The sequence below is a fragment of the Hyperoodon ampullatus genome (genome assembly GCF_949752795.1).
Source record: "Hyperoodon ampullatus genome assembly, chromosome: 7".
Taxonomy (NCBI): domain Eukaryota; kingdom Metazoa; phylum Chordata; class Mammalia; order Artiodactyla; family Ziphiidae; genus Hyperoodon; species Hyperoodon ampullatus.
The window spans coordinates 4,098,380-4,120,383 of record NC_136920.1 but is presented as its reverse complement, the minus strand read 5'-3'; the positions used below and the strand labels follow the sequence as shown (position 1 = coordinate 4,120,383).

At 62.2% G+C, this 22,004-nt stretch overlaps 1 protein-coding gene across 1 annotated transcript in view; it reads right to left on the bottom strand.

Annotated features, from left to right (window-relative positions):
- Nucleotides 1–21,588, bottom strand: part of LSP1 (lymphocyte specific protein 1) — a 35,544-nt gene extending 13,956 nt beyond the window's left edge. Inside the window, exon 1 of the mRNA XM_079709288.1 lies at nucleotides 21,512–21,588. Within this exon, the coding sequence (XP_079565414.1) occupies nucleotides 21,512–21,576 (65 nt within the window). The 5' untranslated portion in view covers nucleotides 21,577–21,588. The remainder of the gene's footprint in view (nucleotides 1–21,511) is intronic.
- Nucleotides 21,589–22,004: the final 416 nt, after the last annotated feature.

The window sequence follows — 22,004 nt, the reverse complement described above, 5'->3', positions numbered from 1 at the left end:
CTCATCCATACAGTGAGGCAGCTGTGAGGGGTGAGCCAGGCACAGAGATGGCCCCGAGCAAGCAGGTGGGCAGTGGGTGGGGTGGCAGAGGGTGTGGGCGCGGGAGCCGCGGCTGCTGGGAACCTGGCCACCGCCCCCCTGCCCTCCCGACTGCCCTGGCACTGGTCCAGCCCCCCTCCCGGCCCACCCCCCTTCAGCAGTGCCTTCCTGGGCGTGTCTGTACCCCACTGGGTGTCTTATGCCAGGGAGACACCCCACAGGGCAAGCCCCACCCCACTGTCCAGGGAAACTCAGGAATCGAACTTGAACTTGAGTCTGAAAGATGAGCAGGGGTCTGTGGGTCAGACCCCAGAGGCTGAGGGCAAGAGCAGAGGCAGGGCCAGCGGGCGGGAGAGCTCTGAGTGGCGCCCCGCCTCCACTGTGGGGTGTCCCCGGGCGAGCCCATGCCAGCACAGGTGCTGTCAGATCAGCATTTGGGAAGGAGGCCCAGCTGGGACATGGAGAAGAGGGAGATGCCAGCTGTGGGCGGGGGGGAGGCGGACAGTTAGGAGGGGGAAGCTGCAGCCTGGGTGCTGCAGGGGCAAAGGGACAGGCCTCCAGAGCTCCCCAGGAGGGGAGAGGTGGGAACCTGGCAGGGGTCAGCCTGGGGGGGATGGTCACTGAGTTGAGCTTGGACGTGCGGGGTGCGTGGGGACCTCGGAGAGAGAGTCAGTAGGAAGGAATGGCAGGTGGGGAGGGGCCCCGGCTCACCTGGGGATGAATAACCTCTAAGGGAGCCATGGGGACCCCGAGAGGGAAAGGCTCGGGGGCACCAAGCCCCTAGGGGCTCTAGGCCAGAGGTTCCCTCCGGTTTCCCTCCCTCCAGCCCCTCCCCGCCCTGCAGGGCACCTCCAGGACCTGCTGTCCAGGGGGGCGGTCACAGGGTTTATGGCTGAGGCCCAGCCTGCAAGGTCAGCCTCCACTGGGGGCCTCAGGTTCCCCCTCTGCTGGGGGTGCGGGAGTGCCAGCTCTTCCCAAGGCTTCCCGCAGCTGTCACCCCAGCACTGTGGGGCAGGGCTCAGGGGGACCCGGGAAGATGGGGTGCAGAGGCTAAACTGTGGGTCTGGGGGAGACCGAAGGTTCCGAGCAGGGAGGAGGAGGGTGATTGGAGGGGACCTGAGGTGGGGAGCCCGTTGCCATCCTCGGGGTGACCCGATGAGGCCCGCAGGGACGGGGGCGGGCGGGATGGCTGTCAGTCACCCCGGCAGGAGGGAGGGCCCAGGCTGCCTGGGGAGGGGCAGCTGCCGGGCCTGGGAAGCAGTCCAGGTGCTCCAGGGAGGAGAGGCCAGGCGGGCCAGGCTGTGGCTCTGCTCTGTCCCCCTGACCCCCCTCCCCAGAGTGAGACCTCAGGCCCAGCCTCAAGCTCCCCAGCCGTTAAAAGGGGTGCTGACCCACTGGGCAGGGAGAGAACAGAGACCACCCCCCGAGGCGGGCCCAGCTCCCGCTTCCCCACGGCTGGCACTGCCGGCAGACCTGTGTCCCCAAGAAGGAGGCTGCAGTCCTAGCAGGGGTAGGCCCGGCCCGCACCCTGCCCCATGTCCCTCTTGGCCCCGTGAGCAGGTCACGTGCGGGAAGCCTCCCTGGATGAGGGGACATCTACCTGCAAAGCTGGCTTTCCCCACAACCGCAGAGAGGACGGCACCCCAAAGGGCGTGGGCCAGGGCGGCTGTGTCTCCAGGGCACCGGGGCCCGGAGCTCGGGGGAGGGGGCAGAGCCACAGCCTCTGGGAGCCCGAAGCTAGCAGCAGAGAGGCCAGCCCTGCAGGGGTTCATGCACCCCGAGGCTACAGCACCCTAGGGCGGCCCAGAGATGAAGAGCAGAGCGTCCTGCCCGCCCCAGGACTGCAGCTGCTCCCCAGCCCCAAGGGAGGGGAGGGCTCTGGGACCTGGGCCGGCGGCCCCAGGGCAGAGGCCAGAGCAGCCTGTGGGTGGGGCCTGTTCATCAACAGTGCGTCAGCCCAGACCCCACCCCGCCGCCAGCACTGCCTCCTGCCCCTAGGGGGCACCGCCCCCTCCTCACAGCGGACAAGGCCGAATCTCCGCATCACAGTGTGGCCTCCGTGCCCAACACCCCTTCATCTTCTCCCAGTGGGACAGTTCTTGGGGGCCTCTCGTTCAGGGGAACCCCTAGCTGCCCTGCCCAGAGCCCCCAAAGGCAACGACCCCCTTCTGCACGACTTTCCAGCCAGCCCCGGGGCAAACTGGGGAGGCTGCCTCTGTCTCAGCCCTCCAGCCACCACGGACCCTCGGGCTAAGTCCCCGTCCCCGTCTCCTCTGGGCCTTCACCCCACTGGTCCCTGGGGGCCACGTCTGCCGGCTCCAGATCCCACTCAGCTGGGGCGGTTCCACCGCCCGGTTCTCAGCCGGCTCAGCACCCCACTTTAGAGCTGACGAGAAGGCGGGAGGTGATGCTGCAGGGCCTGAGGTCTCTCCTGGGAAGGGGAGACGGGGGACCACAGCACCCCCGTCACCGCCCCAGCCTCCCTCCCTGGGCCGGGCTACCCCGGACGACACCCCGACGTCTGCCACCTGCTCCACAGCCTCCCAGCCAGCCCAGACAGCGCCCCTCAGCCTGCCTGGGACGACCTGTGTTCTCGCTCCTCCGTCCCCAGGGCCTCTGTCTCCTCATGCCCTTCCCTCTGCCCCCCTTCCCTCCCCCTCCCTTTCTTTGCCAGCACTTTGTTTTGCCAGGTGCTAGGGACCTAGAGATGGGTGACATTCCCTCTGCGCTTACAGATCTTAGAGGCTGCCAGGAAAACCAGTGCTGACCCCACAGTGTGGCTCGAGGGCCCCAGAAGGGGACCCCTATTCCAAGCTTTATTTGGGGGGCAGTCACTGGCAAGAGGTCCTCTCAGGTGAGGGGGCCCCTGTGTCTGCACCCAGCCTGGAAGAACAAAGGGCCACGGTGGGAGGAGGCCCTCGGAGACAGGAAGGTGGCCACTAGAAGACACGATGACGGGCATCGTGGCCAAGGGAGGCGGAGATGGACGGGGCACAGCAGACAGAGCCGGGACCCCCACCACAGCCCCGCCTCTCTCTTCCCATCCTCCCCCGGGGTCCAGAGGTGAAGCCCACCCTCTACTGTGTGACCCACAGTCCCGGTACCTCCCAGACAGGTGCACCCGTCTCCTGCCTCCCCACCTGCAGGAGAGGGTGGTGTGGGAGGGGCCTCTGTTCCCATGGATTACTGCTCCAGACCTGCCCAGTCCCAGGCCTGTTCCAGCCCCCTCATCTGGAGCGGCTTCCCCATTCCCCGGTGCTGCCTGCTCGCTGCACACCCTGTGCAAGACCCCACCCTGCCCTCTGGATGGGACCCCATCCCAGCTTCAGTCGCTGCTGCTCACTGTGCAGTGCCTGACCCTTGGGTTCTTGCTGCCTCCTTCTCCCCAGACCTGGGACGCAGCGGCCGCCTCGGGACCCACGCAGCCCCCGGGGGACCAGGCTCTGATTGATGCTGGTGGGGGCGACAGCAGGGCAGGCCTGCCCGTCACACCACTGGCCCCAAAGCCGTCCAGGCTGGTCGGGTGGACCCCCCCGCACCCCCCCCCCCAAACAGCCAGATGGGAAAGGTGCCCAGCTGGAGTTCATTGCACCCAGGCGCCCACGCACTGGCAAACGGCCCTGCCTAAGGAGTCTGTGACCCTCCTCGTGGGGCTTTACCCCCTTTCACAGCTCGGCCCTACAGAGCCCCACGCTTTGGGCCCCGAAGACCCCGCCGAGCCGGGAAAGTGGGCACGTGGCCCCTGAGCCCCTCTACCTCAGGCTTCCCCTGGGTCCTCAAGGCTGGGTCCCCAGAGTGGGGTCCAGAGCAGAGCTGAATGTCCCGCTGCCCAGCCTGTCACCTCCCTCTGGCTGGATGGCCTACCTCTTGTGATGGGCTCCATGGTCGGCCTCCTTGCCTTGGCTCTTCTACAGCTCTGCCCCCATTTGCTCAGACCAGCCTGCCCATCTGGGCTGGGGCTGGCCAGCGTGCCTGTGGCCGGCGCTGGCCCTGCGCTCGCCGCTCCCCCCTCTGCCCTGTGCCCCGCGCACACGGGTCTTTCCTTTCCCCTCCGAGTCACTGACCACAGCGCCGCGGGGGCCTGGGCCAAATGCCGCGGCAGCCCAGGAGACCTCCCTAGGCACCCCCGCCCCATCCTTCACATCAGTGAGTCGCCCTGCCCACCCCTACGCCTACACACTGCATCACCCGGGCCGACCTCCGGGGGACGGGACCCGGGGGCTGACCGCACAGCACCAGCTCCAGCCGCATCCCCGGGCCCGGCCCAGTCTCCTCCTGGCACCGGACGGCCCTCCAGGAGAGCCGGACGCTGCTGAGCCCAGCTGGGACTGCCTGGCACAGCCCTCGGAGTGCTCACGAGGCCAGGCCCTGGCACGCTCCAGGACACGCGACCAGTGGCTGGCACCGGCTGGAGCCTCTGCCACCCCCTCCCCCTCCTCCTGTGCGGAGCCCCAGGTCCACCTCCCACTCCCCAAGGCCCCACACATGGCTCTCCCCGCGGTCGGTGCCAAAGGGGTTCTCTGCCTCAGCCAAGTCCCGGGGTCTGCACATCATCCAAACCTGTCTGCCCACCTGGGCAGGAGGTGCAGCCCGACATCTGACCACCTGTCCGTCTGCTCCTGGCTCCGCCCTCCCAGAGATCCCTGGGCCCCCACGTGCACGGAGCAGCAGGACCCTCTCCCTGATGCCTCCACACCATTTGTGCCACCGGAGCCCCCAACACCCAGCCCCAGCCCCTCCTTCGAGGTGCTCCTTCATCCCTGACCCCTTGGGATTGAGTGTTCTGGGGGTGCAGGGGCTTTGCCATTGGACCGGCCCTAATTCACTCTTTGTCATGCCACCCCTGGCTGTGTGTCTTCTGGTTCTGCAGACCCTGTTGCCTGTCCCCCAGGGCGGGGGCAACTCCCGCCCTCCCCGAAGCTCAGCCTCCCTGTCCACACAGGGGGGAGCGTGGAGCCAGCCTCAGCGGTCCTGTGGGGCGCTATGCTTCTGGATGTCCCACCAGACCCTGGTCCTCTGTCCCCAAAGTCTTGGCCAAGAGCTAGGGGCTCGGCTGGAACGACCCCATTAAAGGGACAAAGTGACCCCTCCACAGGCAAGGAAACTGAGGCTCAGAGATGCAGCATCTCATTGGGGGCCCCCCACCCCAAGGAGGCACAGCCAGGGTCCCAACCCCGCAGCCCCTGGGTCACCATCCAGGAGGGCCCAGCCCAGGAATGGGATGCCTCCTCGGGGCCCCCCTGCCTCCTTCCCTCTCCTCACTGGGTTCTCCTCTCCTTCTCTTCCCTTTTCTCCCCTTCCTCCCTTCTCTTACCTGCCTGCCCTCCCCCACCTTCCCGGGAGAATCGCCGCAGGTGGTAGCCAGTGCTGCCCTCAGCCCACCCCACCCGTACGTACTCGGTGCCCACTCCACCCAGCCCCCGGGGGCCCCTTCCTTCATCCTCAGCCTGGGGTTCCCAGGACCCCTGGAGCATCCCCATCTCCTGCCTGGTCCAGCCCCTCCTTTGCTGCCTCTCCCTCCTTTTGACCCCTGTCCTGTCCCCTGCCCTCATCCCGTCCTGTCCCCACGCATCCCCTTTCTGTCTTCACAGGGGCCCCGCTGCCCCTTGCCCTCTCCACTATGTCTTCCCCCCACTTCCCCCACCCACCACCGGGAAGGACACATCCCAGTGGGAGAGCCTCAGGGTCCACAGGGCACACCCCAGCCGCAGTCTCACCTCCACAAGCCTTAGGACCTCCCTGCCCGTCAGGGGCAGCAGCCGTCCCTCACGTCCCCGGCACCCTCGCCTTCCGGGGTGGGCCGGGGTCTGGTGCCACCCAGCGCCCACCTGCAGTGGGTCAGCTCCTGGCCACCAACCTGTGCTGAGCCGCTCTGAGCCCAATGAGGTGTTCCTGGGGCCCACACCCTGTCCAGCCATCCCTCAGGGCCCAGGAGCCATGGGGCACCCTCTCGAGGCTCGGGCAGGGACAGGGGTGCCCACCCCCAGGTGCCCGGTGCACGCTGGCCGCCACTCGCCTGCTGCTCTGTCCCACTCTGGTTTGCGGGTCGGGGCTGGAGCCTGGCCTGAACCTCAGCGCTCTGGGCTCCGGCCCTGACACCCTGCCCAGGGGCTGGGCCACTTGGTCCCTGTACCCCCTGCTGCTGGCTCACCCGGGCTCCCAGGGCAGTACCCGCTCTGAACGACAGACCACCCGGACCCGTGACAGCACCGCCCACCAGGCGCCCAGCCTTGCCAGGGCAGGGGCCACCCCACCCACGGATGCGGGCCCTTGGGTGGGCCCAAAGCAGCCACGCCCCTCTGACACTGTAGTTTCAGGCCTGGCCTCCCCCAGTCCCCTTGGGCCAGCCCAGAACACAGCCGGCCCCATCCCTTGCCCTCTTGCCACTGCGGGCTCCCTAGACGCCTCCTGGGACAGGTTGGCCAGGGTGGGAGAGCCAGACATGGAGATCACCAACGTGTCCGAGGTGGACGTGTGCTGGGAGCCGGGGGCGGGGGGCTCCTCTGGCCCCTAGAGCTTCCCCTGGGAGACTAGGAGCCCCTTGCACTGTGCCAGCTCAGCCCCTTACCTTACAAAGCCAGGCCCTTGAGGACTGTGTGACCCGGCAGGTGGCCCCGAGTCCAGCGCCCTCTGGAAGGGAATGGACCCAGGGTCCCCTCGCTGCCCTCCGACGGCCCCTAACTCTGGCCGGGCCCAAGGCGGGGGCCTGGGGAGAGGCTTGAATCCCCCAGGGTGGCTGGAGGGGTCCGGGAGTAACTCGGGTCAGAGCTTGGCATGGGGCACAGTGGCTGGCGAGGGGGCAGCCCTGGGCTCCGGCCCTGCCCGCCTACAGCCTCCTGCTCAGCACCCAGGTGGCCGCACGGCCGCAGCCCAGAGTGAGCTAGACTTAGATGAGGGGTACGGGCGGGGCGGGAGGATGAGTTCCCTACTGGCCCACAGGGTCGCTTTTAATCCACTTAAACTGGATTCAGTCTACACCCCAGCCGCTGCTGGTGCCAGCAAACCCTTGCGGCGCTTGTCACGGAGGGGACGGCGCCCCCTCTGCTGTCCCCCTTCCCCTGCACCCAGGCGTCCGAGGTGAGGGACTGGGGTGAGGCAGGGGACCTGGGGCGACTCATAGCCTCTCTGAGTCTTGTTTTCTGTTGCCAACCGGGGACAAGGGGCCTGTCGGCCGGCAGATCCATTAGATTCGGGAGAGAGGGTGGCGGGAAGTCACACCTGTGTGTGGTATGTGAGTGTGTAGCCCTGCCGGCCGCTGGGTCAGGGGCCTGGAGCGTGTGTGGGTCTGTGCACGTCGTCCGGAGCATCACCACGTGCAGGGGGCTTGCTCAGTGTGGCCGGACGGACAGATGCGCTCCACAGCGAGAGTTCCCAGGGAGCTCAGAGGGAGTTTTCCTCCTGTCCCTGCCCTGGCCGGCCACCTGCAGGCCCACCTGCCCCTGTCCGGGTCCTCGGGGCTCATGCCCGAGCCTGCCCCCACCCTCAGTCCAGCTGCAACCTCTGAGCCCCGCTGGCGCCTCCAGCTCGCCCCCGGCTCACCCAAGTCAGCAACCTGGCACCAGGTCTGGGAACTGAGCCAAAGCCATAACTGGACGGATGCTTGTGACAACGGATGCTTGTGCACACAGCCAGGCCCTGGGGCTCTCCCTGCACCACCACCCCCCACAGTGGGCTGGGCAACGTGCCCCCATAGCGTCAGTTTCCCCATTTGTTATGTGGTGCTGGGGAGCCCCGGGGACTGACCCAGCAGGCACTCCTCTGTTCCTGGACCACAGGCTGGGGACAGGGGGACAGCAGTGACTCCTGGGAGGACACATCCCAACTGACAGGAACGGGAGGTCCCGCCTGAGACACGTGGATTGGGCAGGTGTGAAGCCCAGGAGACCCAGGGGGGTCTGCCTGCTCCACGGGCAGAGCAGGGCCCCAAGGGAGCACGCCCAGCAGGGCCCCCTCCAACCCTCTCTCTGGTCCCCACCCTGGGGTCGCAGCCCTAAGGCCAGGCCAGGGTGGGGCAGGGAGAGAGCCGTCCCTCCGTGACTGCAGAGACCCTGCTGAAGGGGCCCGGGGCTGCTCTCAGCTCCCCTCAGAGGCTGCTAAGCCCACCTGCACACCTTGCCCCACATCCTCCCAGAGTCAGAGCTGGGGCGGACTGGGGATGCTGAGGGATGCCAGTCCCCTCCAGGAGCTGGCAGTCTGCCCAGGCTGTGCCATGCCATCCAAGGGGGCAGGGAGCAGGCCCGCAGGCGTGGCGGAAGAGGGCAGTCCTCCAAGCTCAGGAGAAGCCGAGGCGGGCTGCGTGCAGGAGGCAGCGTTTCCGCTGGGCCTTAGATGCCTGGAAGGGTGGAGGAGGAGGAAGGGCATTGCAGGTGGCTCAGAGGGAGGTGGGGAGACGCCCACAGTGCGCAGTGGCTCTGAGCCCACCTGTGGCACTTTGCTTCGGCTCTTTTTCCAGGACTCTGTGAGGCAGGTGCCACCACACCCCGACCTTACAGAGGAGGAAACTGAGGCCCAGAGAGGACCGGGCACTGGCCCATGGCCCAAGGATGCAGGAGCCAGGATTCCAGCTTGGGAAGATCCGGCTCTGAGGCCCAAGCACTCACGTGGCCCGCGGCCCCTTCCACGCTGGGCTGGTGCCCTAAGGGCCGGGGTGGTGAATGTGGTACTAAGTCCAGTTTCATCATCTGTAAAGTAAGGCGTGACTGGACAGTCCCCGAGGGCCTGCAGGACCAGAGGAGGCCTCGGAAGCCGTGCTGGTGCCATGCTCTTCACCTGGGGAGTGCGGAGCCTGGGCAGAGACCCAGGGCCCGGGGAAGGGTCTTCGAGCAGAGAGTGGCCACTGCCTGAGGCCCGGCGGTGCAGGTGGGAGAAGAGGACGCGATGTTGGGGGCGCAGAGGAAGGGACGGGCCCGCGTGCACGCACCCACACGCGTGTGCGCACGCCAGGCCCACAGCCTGGTGCACCCCACACCCTGCCCGCGGCACAGGGGCCGCAGAGCTGCCGGGCTGGGGCCAGGCTCCTGGGGGAGGCTGGGGAGCCCCACGCCCAGGCGGCCCAGGCTCCGCGGTGCCAGTCCTCCGTGGGTGGCACCAGCGCGGGCACCCTGCCCTGCCCTCCGCGCCCCAGCCTGGGCGGAGGGACCTACCTCAGGAGGCTCTCCAGGCCCTGTTTGCTAGAATTCCTTCTCAGGAGCGCAGAGCTGCTCATGATGCTGGCGGCCGCCCGCCTGGCCGGCGACCTGGCCTGACCCCAGCCCTGGGGACGGGACGCTGCGGCTGCTTCTTCAAAGGCTCCTGCCTGCGGCCCTCTGCGGCTGCCCTGCCCCCTCCACTCCCCCTGCCACTGGGACCCTCTCCTTCCCCCTGTCCCTCCTTCTTGCTCAGTCTCTCCCTCTGGCTGGCTGGCTGGTCTCTGGATCTGACACCCCCTCCCCTGCCTCCTCTCTCTGTCTGCTGGTCTGTGACCCTCCGCCTGTCTGTCCTGGCCCCTCTGGCCCCTGGGGGTCTCCTGGGCCAGCTCCCCACTGGCTGCCCCCGGGCTGTCGGAGTGCCCCTCCGTCCCTGCCTCTGCGGCCTCGCGGACTCTGGGTCTCGCGGCCCCTCTCCCGCTCCAGGACGCCTAGCAGCTGCTTCCCGTTGGTTCCCCCCAGCCCCCTCCCCCGCCCCCCTCGGTCTTCTCCACCTCCACCTCCCCCTCCTTCTGAGACTAGTAAAAATGTCAGAGAGAAAACCCTCGCAGCCCAGCAGCCTGGGGGCTTAGCAGGACCTCAGAGGCCTGTGATGGGCAGGCGGCAGCCTCCCTCCCTCCTCCTCTCCCGCCTCCCCCCTCCCCTGCCCTGGCCACCTTGGCGGCCGCTCCCTGCCTTGCACGCTCCTCCCTCCTGCATCCCATCTCCATCGCTCACTGGTGCCTGGTCCCCCACATCTGCGTCCCCATCCCTGCCCGCCTCTCCCCTTGCCCAGCCCTGGCCTAGCTGCCCTCTGGCCCTCTCCCCTGCCCTGCCCAGCCCGGCCCGGGGCCCGTGCCCCTTCCTCCGTTGCCCCCCGGCCTCCCTGGTCCCACACTCGGCCCCTCTCTCTCTCTTTTCCCTCTGGTGTCTCTGTGTCTCTATCTCTGTCTCCCTCCTTCCCTCCCCCTCCCTTCCTCTCCCCTCCCTTCCTCTTCTCCCTCCTCCCCCTCCCTCCTCTCCCCTCCCTCCCGTTCTCCATTTTCCCTTTGTTTCTTTCCAGCCCTCTGCTCTTGTTATCACCTCACGGGGGAGGCCGGGGCACCCCAGGAATCCTGTCTGCTCCCCAGTGGGGAGGCTGCTGCCCTCCCCGGTCCCCTGCCAGACGGCACTGGAAGGTCGGAGCAGCGACGCCCCGCAAGGCAGAGGCCAACACAGCCTCTCCCGTCGGGATGGGAGAACCATGCTCCCCAGAAGTGGCCAGTGGCACGAGGTCGGTGCGGTGGCCGGGCCAGCGCCCCCCCTTGCCCCCGGGCTCTGGCCAAGGCCCCAGGAGGAGCAGCCCAGCCCACTGTTTCTCCGGTTGGGCTGAGTCGCCGTGACTCACTGGAGCACACGCGAGGCGAGTGGCCGGACCAGGGAGGGACCAGACTCGGGCTCGCTCGCTGGGACTCGCCGAGGGCCAGCTCAGCGCCGAGCCGTCTCACATCCAGGAGCTCACCGGGCTCGCCAATGCCCGCGACCACCCTGAGAGGCAGACACCGCCATACCTGTGTCGCAGATGGGGAAACCGAGGCTCAGCCTAGTACCGAGGTCGGAGAGCAGGGGCCTGGCATAGCCGGACCAAGCCCATCTGCCGACAGCCGGCCACCACAGCGCTGGCCCGGCCACCTCCCTCCGTCCCACGGCCGCACACAGAGGAATGGCCCTTCTTGCTTCCCCAGCTAGTCTGACCTTTGGCTGTGCCAGGCGGTCAGGGCCAGTGAGCACCTGCAGATGTGTGAGTGGACAAAGGGTCAGGTTAGGCTCAGACCAGCAAGCAGGTGGACACGTGGGTGAACCCCTGGGTGTTGGAGGGGGCAGCGGCGTCAGAAGAATTCCACGTGGCCCATAGGTCCCCGTGACTCAGGTGGTGGCTGGCTGGTGAAGACTTTGTGGGGGTCAGGACGTCCGGCTCAGACGCCCCCCCACGTAACAGGCCGTGGCCCGTGGCCCACAGCCTGCCCCTCCCCCCGCACAACCCAGAGGAGCCAGAGAATGTGGGGTGTGCCGCAGAGAACAGCTGTGCCCACCGCCCATCCCCAGCCTCCAGCCAGAGCTGCGGAGACCTCAGGATTCTGGTGGGAGGAGGAGGAGGGAGGAGGGAGGGCGACGGGGCCAGGCCTCGAGCTGAGCCAGGTCACCCAGGGAAAGTAAGCTTGTGTTTCACTTCCATCTCAACCTGCCCCTCTCCTCCTTGCCTCCTGCTCTGAGTTCTGGAATCTGGCAGTCACAGGCAGCCAGGCATGAGATGTGCCAAGGTATATTTTGGTTCAAAAGAAGGAAAAATATTTCCACAGGGTAGAGGGCTGCCTTGGGGTGGCAGGAGTTTCCTGTCACTAGAACTTAAATAGTGTTGCACGATTGTTTATCAGACTGATGGGTCGGAGGTAGCAAGAATAGATCTTTAAATGCAGTGGTCAGGATTCAGTTTCCCAATTAGGGCATGTCCCAACGGGAACAATAGGGCAGAGTACTTGATGTCAACTGTACCATTATTTGTCCATCCATCCATCCATTTATCCACCATCCACCCATCCTCCATCCATCCTCCATCCATCCATCCTCCACCCATCATCTATTGATCCATCCTCTATCCATCCATCCATCCATACTCCGTAAGTCCATCCATCCATCCGTCCATACTCCGTAAGTCCATCCATCCATCCTCTACCCATCATCTATTGATCCATCCTCTATCCATCCATCTATCATCCATCCATCCATACTCCGTAAGTCCATCCGTCCATCCATCGTCCATCCATCCATCCTCCATCCATCATCAGTCCATCCTCCATCTCTCCATCCATCCTCCATCCATCCATCCATCCATGCACTCCATCTGTCCTCTCTATACAGCTATCTGTTTTTCCTTGTCTCGTTTACGAATCCATCAATTTCTCAATATATCTATCCATTCAATTGTCCATGTAAGCAATGTATTCTTCCATCAATTCATTCAATCCATTCAATACGTATGTACCCACGTCCATCCCTATCTCTTTACATTTCTTCACTGAACAAGTGTCCACCCACCCACCCACTCATCTGTCCCTCCATTCATCCATCCATGTACGTACCCATCCATTTATTTAAATGCCTTAATACATGTAAAACATGTAAAACACTTAAAAGAAGCATTTAGCTAGTCATCCACCTATCCTGAACATAATATCTACTCAATAGGTTAATTACTATTACCTATGTATTCATCAATTGTGTATCTATCTGCCCATATATGCAACTGATGAACTAGTTGTTCATTCTTTAATACATTCTTCTATGTCTCCAAATATTCTGCTGTCCTCACATTTATCTAAATATGTTACTATTTATCCTTCCCATTCATAGATCCATTCGTATATCTGCCTATTCATCCAGCCATATGTCTAACCATCTTGCCACCTAGCAAGTCAGACATCCAATTGTGCATGAATACGTATATGTTTGTCCTGCCATATACATAGTTGTCTATTATCTTGCCCATAAGGCCATCCAAATGAGTTAATACTTAAAAGAGTTGTTGGAACATAGTAAATTGCCAATAAATGTTAGTTACTGTTACTTTCATTCGTCTATTCATTCATCCATATCTCATCCAAACAACCACCTAGTCGTTCATCTCTAAATTTATCTTTATATATTTTTCCACTTATCCATGTATTTTTCAACAAACTTATTGAATGCTGACTGTATTCACTTTTTAGGTGCTGGAGTTGTTTAGAATTAGCAAAGTTCCTGTTCTCACAAAATGACATTTAGTGGGAATAAAAAAAAAAAAAGGAAATATATTTTGCAATGTATCAGATGATGGTAAATGCTATAGAAGATGGAATTCAGGGTAAGAGGATATGGAGTTATGGAGGGGGGTGATATTTTATATATGAGAGTCAAAGAAAGCCTCATGGGGAGGAATAAGCCTTTCCTTACTTGTAAAGAGACTTGAGTAGAGTAGCTCCATACATCAATGGAAGAAAGTGTTCTAGGAAAAGAGAACAGTGAGTGAAAAATCCCTGATTTAGATCTGACTCTTCACCAATTTATCTCTTCAATAGTTCATCCAGCACCAAGCCATACATCTATTTACTCAGTATCTGTCTTCCTATTCTTCTGTCTCTTTCTATATTTGCCCATCTGTTCATCTAACACTCTGCCCATTAACCAATTACATCTATATTCATCTGTCCAGTCGTTTATCCGTAACATTCCATTTATCTACCCATCCACCAATTCATAATTCCACTCTGTGTGTCCATACACCAATTCATCCATCCATCTATCCATCTACCCGTTCATTCATTCAAGCACCCATCCACCCATTCATCCACCCATCATTCATCTATCGATCCATCTATCCATCCATTCACTCATCTACCCATATATCCACCCATCATCCAGCTGTTCACTCAACCTCCATCTATCCAACTATTCATTCATCCATCCATCCACCCATCCACCAATCAATTCACACATTATCCATCCAAACATCTCTCCGTTCATACATTTATCAATCCATTCATTCACTCATCCATCCATACATACACACATACATCACCCACCCATCTGCCCATTATCCATCCATCCATCCATTCACCTATCCATCCACCCATCCATTTACCCAAAATTCATCTATCCAATCACCCGTCCATCCATCCATCCATCCATCCATCCATCCACGCATCCATCCATCCAACCATTCACTCATCCATCCATCCATCCATCATCCATATATTCACCCATCCATCCACACATTCATTCATCCATAATCCATCCATCCATCCATTCATTCCTTTATTCACTCATTCATCCATCCACCCACCCATACAATCATCCATCCACTCATCCATTTACCCATTCATCCACCCATCATTCGTCAATCCATCTATTCACTCATCCCTCCATCTATCCATTCATCCACCCATCCATCCAACCATCCCACCATCCTGTACCCATTCATCTACCCACGATTCATCCATTCATCCACTCATCCATTCATCCATCCATTCACCTATCTACCCATCCATCCACCCATCATCTATCCATCCAACCGTCCCTTCATTCTGTACCCATTATTCTACCCAACATTCATCTATCCACTCATCCACCCACCAATCCATTCACCCATTCATTCACTCATCCATCCATCCATCCATCCATCCATCCATCCATCTGTCCATCCGTCCATCCATCCATCCATTCATCCAACCATCTACCCATCATCCATCTATTCATCCACCCTTCATCCTTCCATCCATTAATTCACTCATCCATCCATCATCTACCTATCCATCCATCCCTCCACCAACCTATATCCATTCATCCACCCATCCATCTGCCCACCACTCATCTGTCCAATCACTCATCCACCCATCCATCCATCCATTCATTCATCCCTCTGTCCATCCATCCACTCACCTATCCACCCGTCTATTCATCCATTTGCCCACCATACATCCATCCATCCATCCCTCTATCCACCCATCCATTCACTCATCCATCCATCCCTCCATCCATCCATCTACTCATCCATCCACCTGTCCATCCATCCACCCATCCATTCACACATCCACCCACCCACTCATGCATCCATCTTCCCACCATTCATTCATCTATCCATCTACCCATCCACTCACTCACCCATTCACTCACCCATCCATCCCTCCATCCATTCACTCATTCATCCATTTACTCATCCATCAATCCTTCCATCCATCCATCTACCTATCCATCCACCCATTCATCTACCCTTCATCCTTCCATCCATCCACTCATCCATTCATCCACCCATTCACCTCTCCATCCATCCACCTATCCCTCTACCCTTCATCCTTCCATGCATCTATTCACTCTTCCATCTATCCATCCATTCACTCATCCATCCACCCACTCATCCATCCACCCATCCATCTACTAACAATTTATCTATCCAATCACTTATCAATTCAGCCATTATTAGTCTATCCAACCATCCATTCATCCATCCACCCATCCATTCACCCATCTATCCATCCATCCATCCGTCCACCCATTCATCCACCCATCTGTCCCTCTACCCATCATCCATCCATCTACTCACTCATCCATCCACCCATCCCTCCATCCCTCCATCCACCTATTATCCATCCATTCATCCATCCATCATCCAGTTGTTCCTGCTTCCTACCTTTCTTCATCTACCTTTCCTTTCATTCACACTTTTCTCTCTTGTTGAGCCTTTTGTTTTCCTTTTCTCTTTCTTCTGTGACTAAGACATGGCTCATAAGCTTGTGGCTGAAGAACATAAGAGAGCATACCCTCACCCCAGTAGGCTGAGTACCACAATAGAACTTAAATAGGGGCTGGAGAGGGAGGGATCTGTCCTCTTGTTCAGATGTTCTCAACACACACACACACACACACACACACACACATACACACACACACACGAGTCCACGCTTATAGAGCTGTATCCCAATGAAAGGTGCATTAAGCAGTGAGAGCCTGTGGGGGGTGGGGTGCAGAAGAGGGGTCCAGGCTGGTGGTTTCAGTGGCTCCTGGGTGACTCCAAGTAGAGCAGTGTTTCTGAGTACTCATCTGTCTTATATGTGCCTAGGTCCAGCAAAGGGAGAGGAGCCAGGGTGGTGTAGTGGTGGGTATAGAGATGAAGCTGGGATTTGGGGAAGGGCTGGGATGAGGAGAAAGGCTGAAGGCTTCTTTCCAGATTCCTCTAGAATCAACTAGCTAGGTGCATCTATCCCATGTCCCATTTAGTTTTTGACGGGAGGCAACTGAGAGAGGAGGAGAGGGTGAGCTGGCAGCCTTGGGACCTCAGAAGGGAAACCATCAACAAAGCAGTTTCCTCTCCCTAGGAAGGAGGGGGTACAGACACCTTCAGAGTGAGGGACTTGTGCTTTTCCCTGGGAGCAGGAAGGAGCAGCATCTGAGATCCCACCTGCCAGGCATAGAGCAGGGCAGTGACCCACTCCTGGTCCTCACCAACAGCTCATGGGATAGTGGGGAAGCCGAGGCTGTATCCACCACTACTACCCCCCAGTTACTGTCACCCCCACCCTCTGCCGGCTGCCCCTGCTGACCTCTGCAAATGCCCACCCCCAGAGCTGGCCCTGCTCCAGGCTCTGAGGCCAGAGCCCCGAGGCCCTCCCACTCCTACAGGGTGAGGTGGACTCAGTTCCTAGGTTCCCAGACAGCCCCTCCCTGCCAGCCAGTGAGACCAGACAGTGCTCCCCCCGCTAACCCACCAACTCCCACCTTCCCGGCTTGGAGGCAGTTAGCTGATGGAGTTTGGACAGACTGGCCTGACCCCAGGAAAGGGCCGGGGCTTTCCTCTCCCGCCACCGCCACCGCCCCCCGCCCCCCCCACCTCTTATCTGCCTGTGTCTGGCACTGCAGGGCTGTGCTGGCTGGGCAGTGTTAGGAGGTCTGATTTTCTCAATCCTCTTATCTCCTATAAACTCCACACCCGCACAGACCCCAGCCCCCTCCCTTCAGGCTCATGGGTATGGGGGAAGGGGCAGGGGCTGGGCTGGCTTCCCAACCACGGGCCTGGATTCCCGTTTGGCCGAGCATCCCCTGGCCCTGCACCCCCCAGCCTGTGCTTTCCCCTCTAAGTCTCAATTCATCATCGGCAGACAGGGTCTGACTCTGTCTGCCTTGGTTGCACTCAGGGTTTGGGGAGTTTGGGGAACTCCCCTCACTGGTTTTCTTATGGCCCAGGGCCCCCCTAGAAAGAGTTCCCCGGATGCAAAGGGCTGGGGGCTGGGGGCTGAGAGAGAAGCTGAGGGCTCCTTTCCAGGTGGCTCTGGAGAGGACCAGCTCATTATGGCCATGCCAAGTCTCCTTTCTGCTTTGGAGGAGGTCCCTAGGGGTGTCTTCTGAGCTGTGCCCTATTCGGGGTGGCCCTCGTCTTCATGGGAGCCTCAGGGACCAGCAGTGGTGGAGTTATTGAGCACCTGCGAGGGGCAGCCCAGACACCCCTGGGTCACCCTGAGTCCTAGCCGGGTCGCAGGGGGCCTGGGCTCCCCAAAGAGCGCCAGCAGGGAAGCAGCGTTAGGAAACACATTCTAGCAGCAGGTTCAGCCCTTAAGCCTCAGCTTCTGCCCCTGGATAGGGAGGCCCTAGCACCTGCCCCACTGGCTGTACAGTGAGAACCTTGGCTTGCAGAGCTTGGCGAGGCTGGTGTGGCTGAGTGAGCGCTGAGTACCTACGACTCTGACTGTGTACATGGGGAAACTGAGGCCTCAGGGGCAAGGCGCAGTCGCCCCAGAAAGTACTAGGCCAGGTGCAGCAGCCGGTGCCGTGTGCCCTGGGGCTCTGTGCCCACCCGCCTCCTCCCCCCTGCCCATTGAACTCAGAGCCCAGGAGAGCAAAGGCAACACTCACGGCCCCACCCCTGCCACCTCCAGGGCCTCTTGCTGCTGCCAGGACCCTCATCTTCCCCACTGAGGGCTGGCCCATTGCTCTGGCACCCTCTGAGGGATGCTGCGGCAGAGGCAGACGGGGGGGGGTCGCGGAGGGAGGGCGGCACTGCGCAAACCCACAGTGCCACCCTGGGGGCCCCGCCCGTTCTGGCCCGGAGACCCTCCTGGCTCTGCCCCGGTGGCTCCAGGGTTGTTTATGAGGAGAGAACTGGGGACCAGGAAGGGGGCGGGCGTGCAGGGAAGGGTTTCCGGCTTCCCAAATCAGCAGGATGGGCCGTGCAGCGACTTCCCCAAGTGTGTGTCAAGGTCCTCTCCCTCTTCCCCACCCGAGGAGGCAATGGGAAGTGTCCAGATGGAGGCAGGAGGAGGCGCAGGAGGAAGGCATCCATCATCTGGGCTGAGCTAGGCCTCCCCCGTCCCCTGGGAAATTCCCAGGCGCCCGAGACCCCTGGCGTGGGGAGGAGGAGACCAGGTCCACCTGGCGGTCCCAAGGCCTGACCCAGCTCTGACTGCTGCCTCTGGGTCTGGACCCCAGGCAGGTCTGGGGAAGGAGCCCCAGCGTGTGACCCCCACTCCCTCCACCCCATCAGCCTGCTGCCGGGGCCGGGGCCTCATGCCATCCGGCTCCACCCGTCCTCCTGAGTGGCCTTTGGCACTGCCCGCTGCTCCAGGGCCGTGTGCCCGGCAGTACCAGGTGGTGCCGGTCCTGCGGGAGGGCCACCAGGTACCTGGCTGAGTGGGGGGTTCCCACCCGTGGGTTTCTGCCCCTCACATGCCACAGGCTCCTCCCACCCCCAGCTCCCTCAGGGGGACCGAGGCTTGCAAGGCCTCCCGGCTGGCTCAACCCCTCCCTCCAGCTGCCAGCTGCCCGCAGCCCCGTGGGGACCTGTGGCCTCTCTCCTGAAGACCCTGCAGCCCAGAGGGCAAGGCCGAGAGGGTCTGCAGGGACAGTTGGCCGGGAAAGGGACCCTGCCCAGGGTGGCCCTGCAAGTTGTCCCCGCCCTGCCTGTCCCCTTAGCTCAGCACACAGAGGAGTGATTGAGGCAGTGTCACCTGCTCACGGAGGCCACGCCCTGCCTGGCGGGAGGCGGCGATCAGAGGCCTGGGGGGGCAGGGAGACACCTGCTTCCCCCATCCCACCCCAGTCAGGGTCATCCAGGGCCAGAGCAGCCCAGCCCACCTGGGGCGGGTGCTGTAGAGGACAGACCATGCTCCATGCCGGCCTCCACCACGGGCAGTGGCAGATGCGAAGGGAGCCTGGGGTAGCGACCACCCCAGGGCAGGAGAGGGAAGCCTGCAGAGGGGGTGGGGCGGCCAGGTAGGTTGAGGAAGGGCCTATGCAAAGTCTGCGATGATTCCGGCACCTTCCAGAGCTGGGACGAGCTGGGAAGGCCAGGTGGCGAGGGAGGTGAGGTCAGGGTGGCCAGGGCAGGCTGCAGCGGCCACCCTGGGGCATGGATTTTCACCGCTCCATGGTGAGTGGTTCCATGCATGGGAAGACGTGGCCTGATGGCTTTTCAGAGAAAGAGCACATGGCAGGGGCAGGGGCCTGGAGACCACCCTGTCATCCGGGCCAACCAGGGAGGGGCTGGGCTGCAGCAGGGGGAGGCCCAGGGGGCCAGCAAGCCTATCTCCAGATGGCAGCAGGAGTCCTGCATGGGTGCAGACAGGGGAAGGGACCAGCGTGGTTCCGTCCGGCCTTGGGGAGGGTTGGGGTGCACGTGGGGCCTCCGAGGGGTCTGGGGCAGTCCGAGGGGATGGCCCAACTTGGCCAGTTGGAGGGGCATGGCCTGCCCTGGATCCACAGACCTGAAAGCCCCCATGGGCAGCACATGGGGGGCAGGGGGGCAGGGGGGCAGGTCTCACCTGCTCGGCTCCAACCTCAGCAGACCCTGGCCATCCTGGTGGCCCCTGGCGGGGCTTCCCAGCCTCAGTCCCCTGCCTAGGCGTCGGGGACTTTCTCCCTCACCCTGGACAGGAAAATCCCCGCTTCCCTTAGTCACCTTGTGAAACGAGAACCTCACCCACCCTGGGTCTCAGTTTCACTCTGAAATGTCAGCGTCACATCCCCCCCGTGGGGGTGATGTCCCCGGGGCACCCAGGCTCCAGGGGCCGGGGGTGCATCCAGCCGGTTCTCCAACCGAGCCCCCGACGGACCCTGCACAGGTGCAGCCCGAGGCCCAGGGACCGGCACCAGCGAGCCGCCGGGACCTGGGCTGGTGGCCGTGCCCTCCACCGCCGCCTCCCTCTCCTCGGCAGGCACGACAGCTGAGAAGGGGGTCAAGGAGGGAGCCAAGGAGGGGCAAGCCCTGCCAGGCCGCTCAAGCCGTGCCCTTCTATGGGCATGAGGCGGCTGGAGGCGCCCAGGGCCGGACAGAGTTGACGTGCGGAGCCGTTTCTGAGCGGGGACACAGCTGTTCCCCAGTCACCTGCTGTGTGTGGAGCGACCTGCCTCCCTGGAAGGACGGGGCTGTCTCTTCAGGGCACAGAGCCTGGGCCGTGCCCCCCTCCCCTCCTTGGCGGCAAGCGAGCAACGGGTCCCATCTAGCACGCCCTTCCCCCACAACAACAGCCCCCAGCCGGATCCCAGCTGCCCAGCCGCTGCTCAGCCTCTCCACTCCCCCAGGGCTCGGCCCCCCCGAAGCCCCTGCACCAGGTCCCCCTGGGATTCAGCATGCAGAAGACTACCGCTGCCACCAGCCTCCAGCAGAAGAGCTGGGGTTGGAATCCACTTTGCAAGTCAACCCTGAGGCTGTGGGGAGCCCTGCCTTCGGGGGCTCAGCGGGGGTCCTAGTGGGCCCCCTTCCCCTCCCCTCCGCTCCCTTCACCCCCTCCGCCAGCAGCAGCTCGGGGGCAAGTAGGGGTCGGCCCTGGGCGGCTCCAGCCCCGTGCTGTGGCTGCAAGCATCTCACGTCCCCCAGGTCTGGAGCCCCTGCCGCCTTCCTCCTGGGCTGGTGGTCTCTCTCCACACACCCCCCACCCCTGACTCTCAGAACTCGTGTCCCTCCCCAAGCCCTGACCACTCCCATGTCTCTGGCACCTGCAGCCTGGGGCAGTCGGACCCCCACGGTGTGGCTCAGCTTGGATGCCTGCCCTCGGCAGCCCCTCACCCAGCCAGGGACCCTCCTCCTCTGCCCCTGCACAGGCCCAGGGTGGGGTGGGGGGTGGGGCGCGGGGAGTGCTCCATGGAGCACAGCTGCCTCCTGAGGAAGCCTGGGTCACACAGTTTCTCTGCCCAGCTCTGGCTGTGGCCACACGGCTGGGCCTTCTCGCTGGCAAGCCGCACAGCCTCGGCTTGTGTCCCCTCACATCCCACCGCCAACCAACAGCGCCCGCCTGGCACTCAGAACCTGCGGCAACCTCAGCCTCCATCACCACCGGGAGGGGGAAGCCTGGGGGAGGGGGCCCAGCCAGGCCTCAAGCACAGGCTTTGAGGATCCCGGGGCCGAGCATCCCCTCTTGGCCAGGCTTCCCGGCCCGGGGCCCTCCCCACCTCCTGCCCTCACGGCTTCGGCACTGCCTGCCCACGGCCTGGTTTCTTCCCCAGGTGTCCAGGCTGCATCCTGGGCCTGTACCAGGCGTCCAGGATTCCTGGTCCTGGGTCAGCATCCCATTAGCTGGTGGGGAACCCGGACTCTCCCAGTGAGGCCCAGCTGCAGAGGCAGACAGAAGAGGCGTCTACCCGCCCTGGGTGAGACGGGGTCCCAGGAAGCTGCCCTGCAGCCTGTGTGCCTCCCCTGAGCCCCGAGGGTGCCATCGACCTCCGAGTTAAGCGTCCACCCCACCGACAACATGTAAATGCAAAGGTTTCTTCAGATCACAGCGCTCACGCGGCCCGGCCCCGGGCCTTACCCTGTGCCTTCTTCCACCAGCAGCTCCTCGGAGCCAGGGTGGCTGGGAGCTTCCGCCATCGCCATCGGGCTGGGGCAGGCGTCCGGCTGGTCCCTGCTGTGCGTGTGTGCTGCAGCTCTCAGCGCTTCCTGGGGCAGCTGCCCCTGAGCCTCCCCTCACCCCCCGCCGGGTTTCACTTCCCCCTTCTGGCCGCAGGTTGAGGTTTGGAGCATATCGGGGCTTGGGTTGGGGTGTTGTTTTTTAATCTGTTGCTGCAAGAGGAGAGAGAGAAAAAAAAAAAAAAAAAACAGGCATCAGGAAACGTTAAGCAAGTGGCAGGGGCCTGGAGGGCAGAGAGGGACCGGGTGGAGGGAGAGGTGGGTGCAGGGTCTGGGACACCCATGAGCCCCCCATGCTCCCTCTGGGCCCCCTGCAGCCCTGGCCCCGAAGCCCACCTGTGCGTGGTTGGTGTCCCCAAGTACAGGGCGCCGTCCTGGTCCCTGAGCCTCCACGT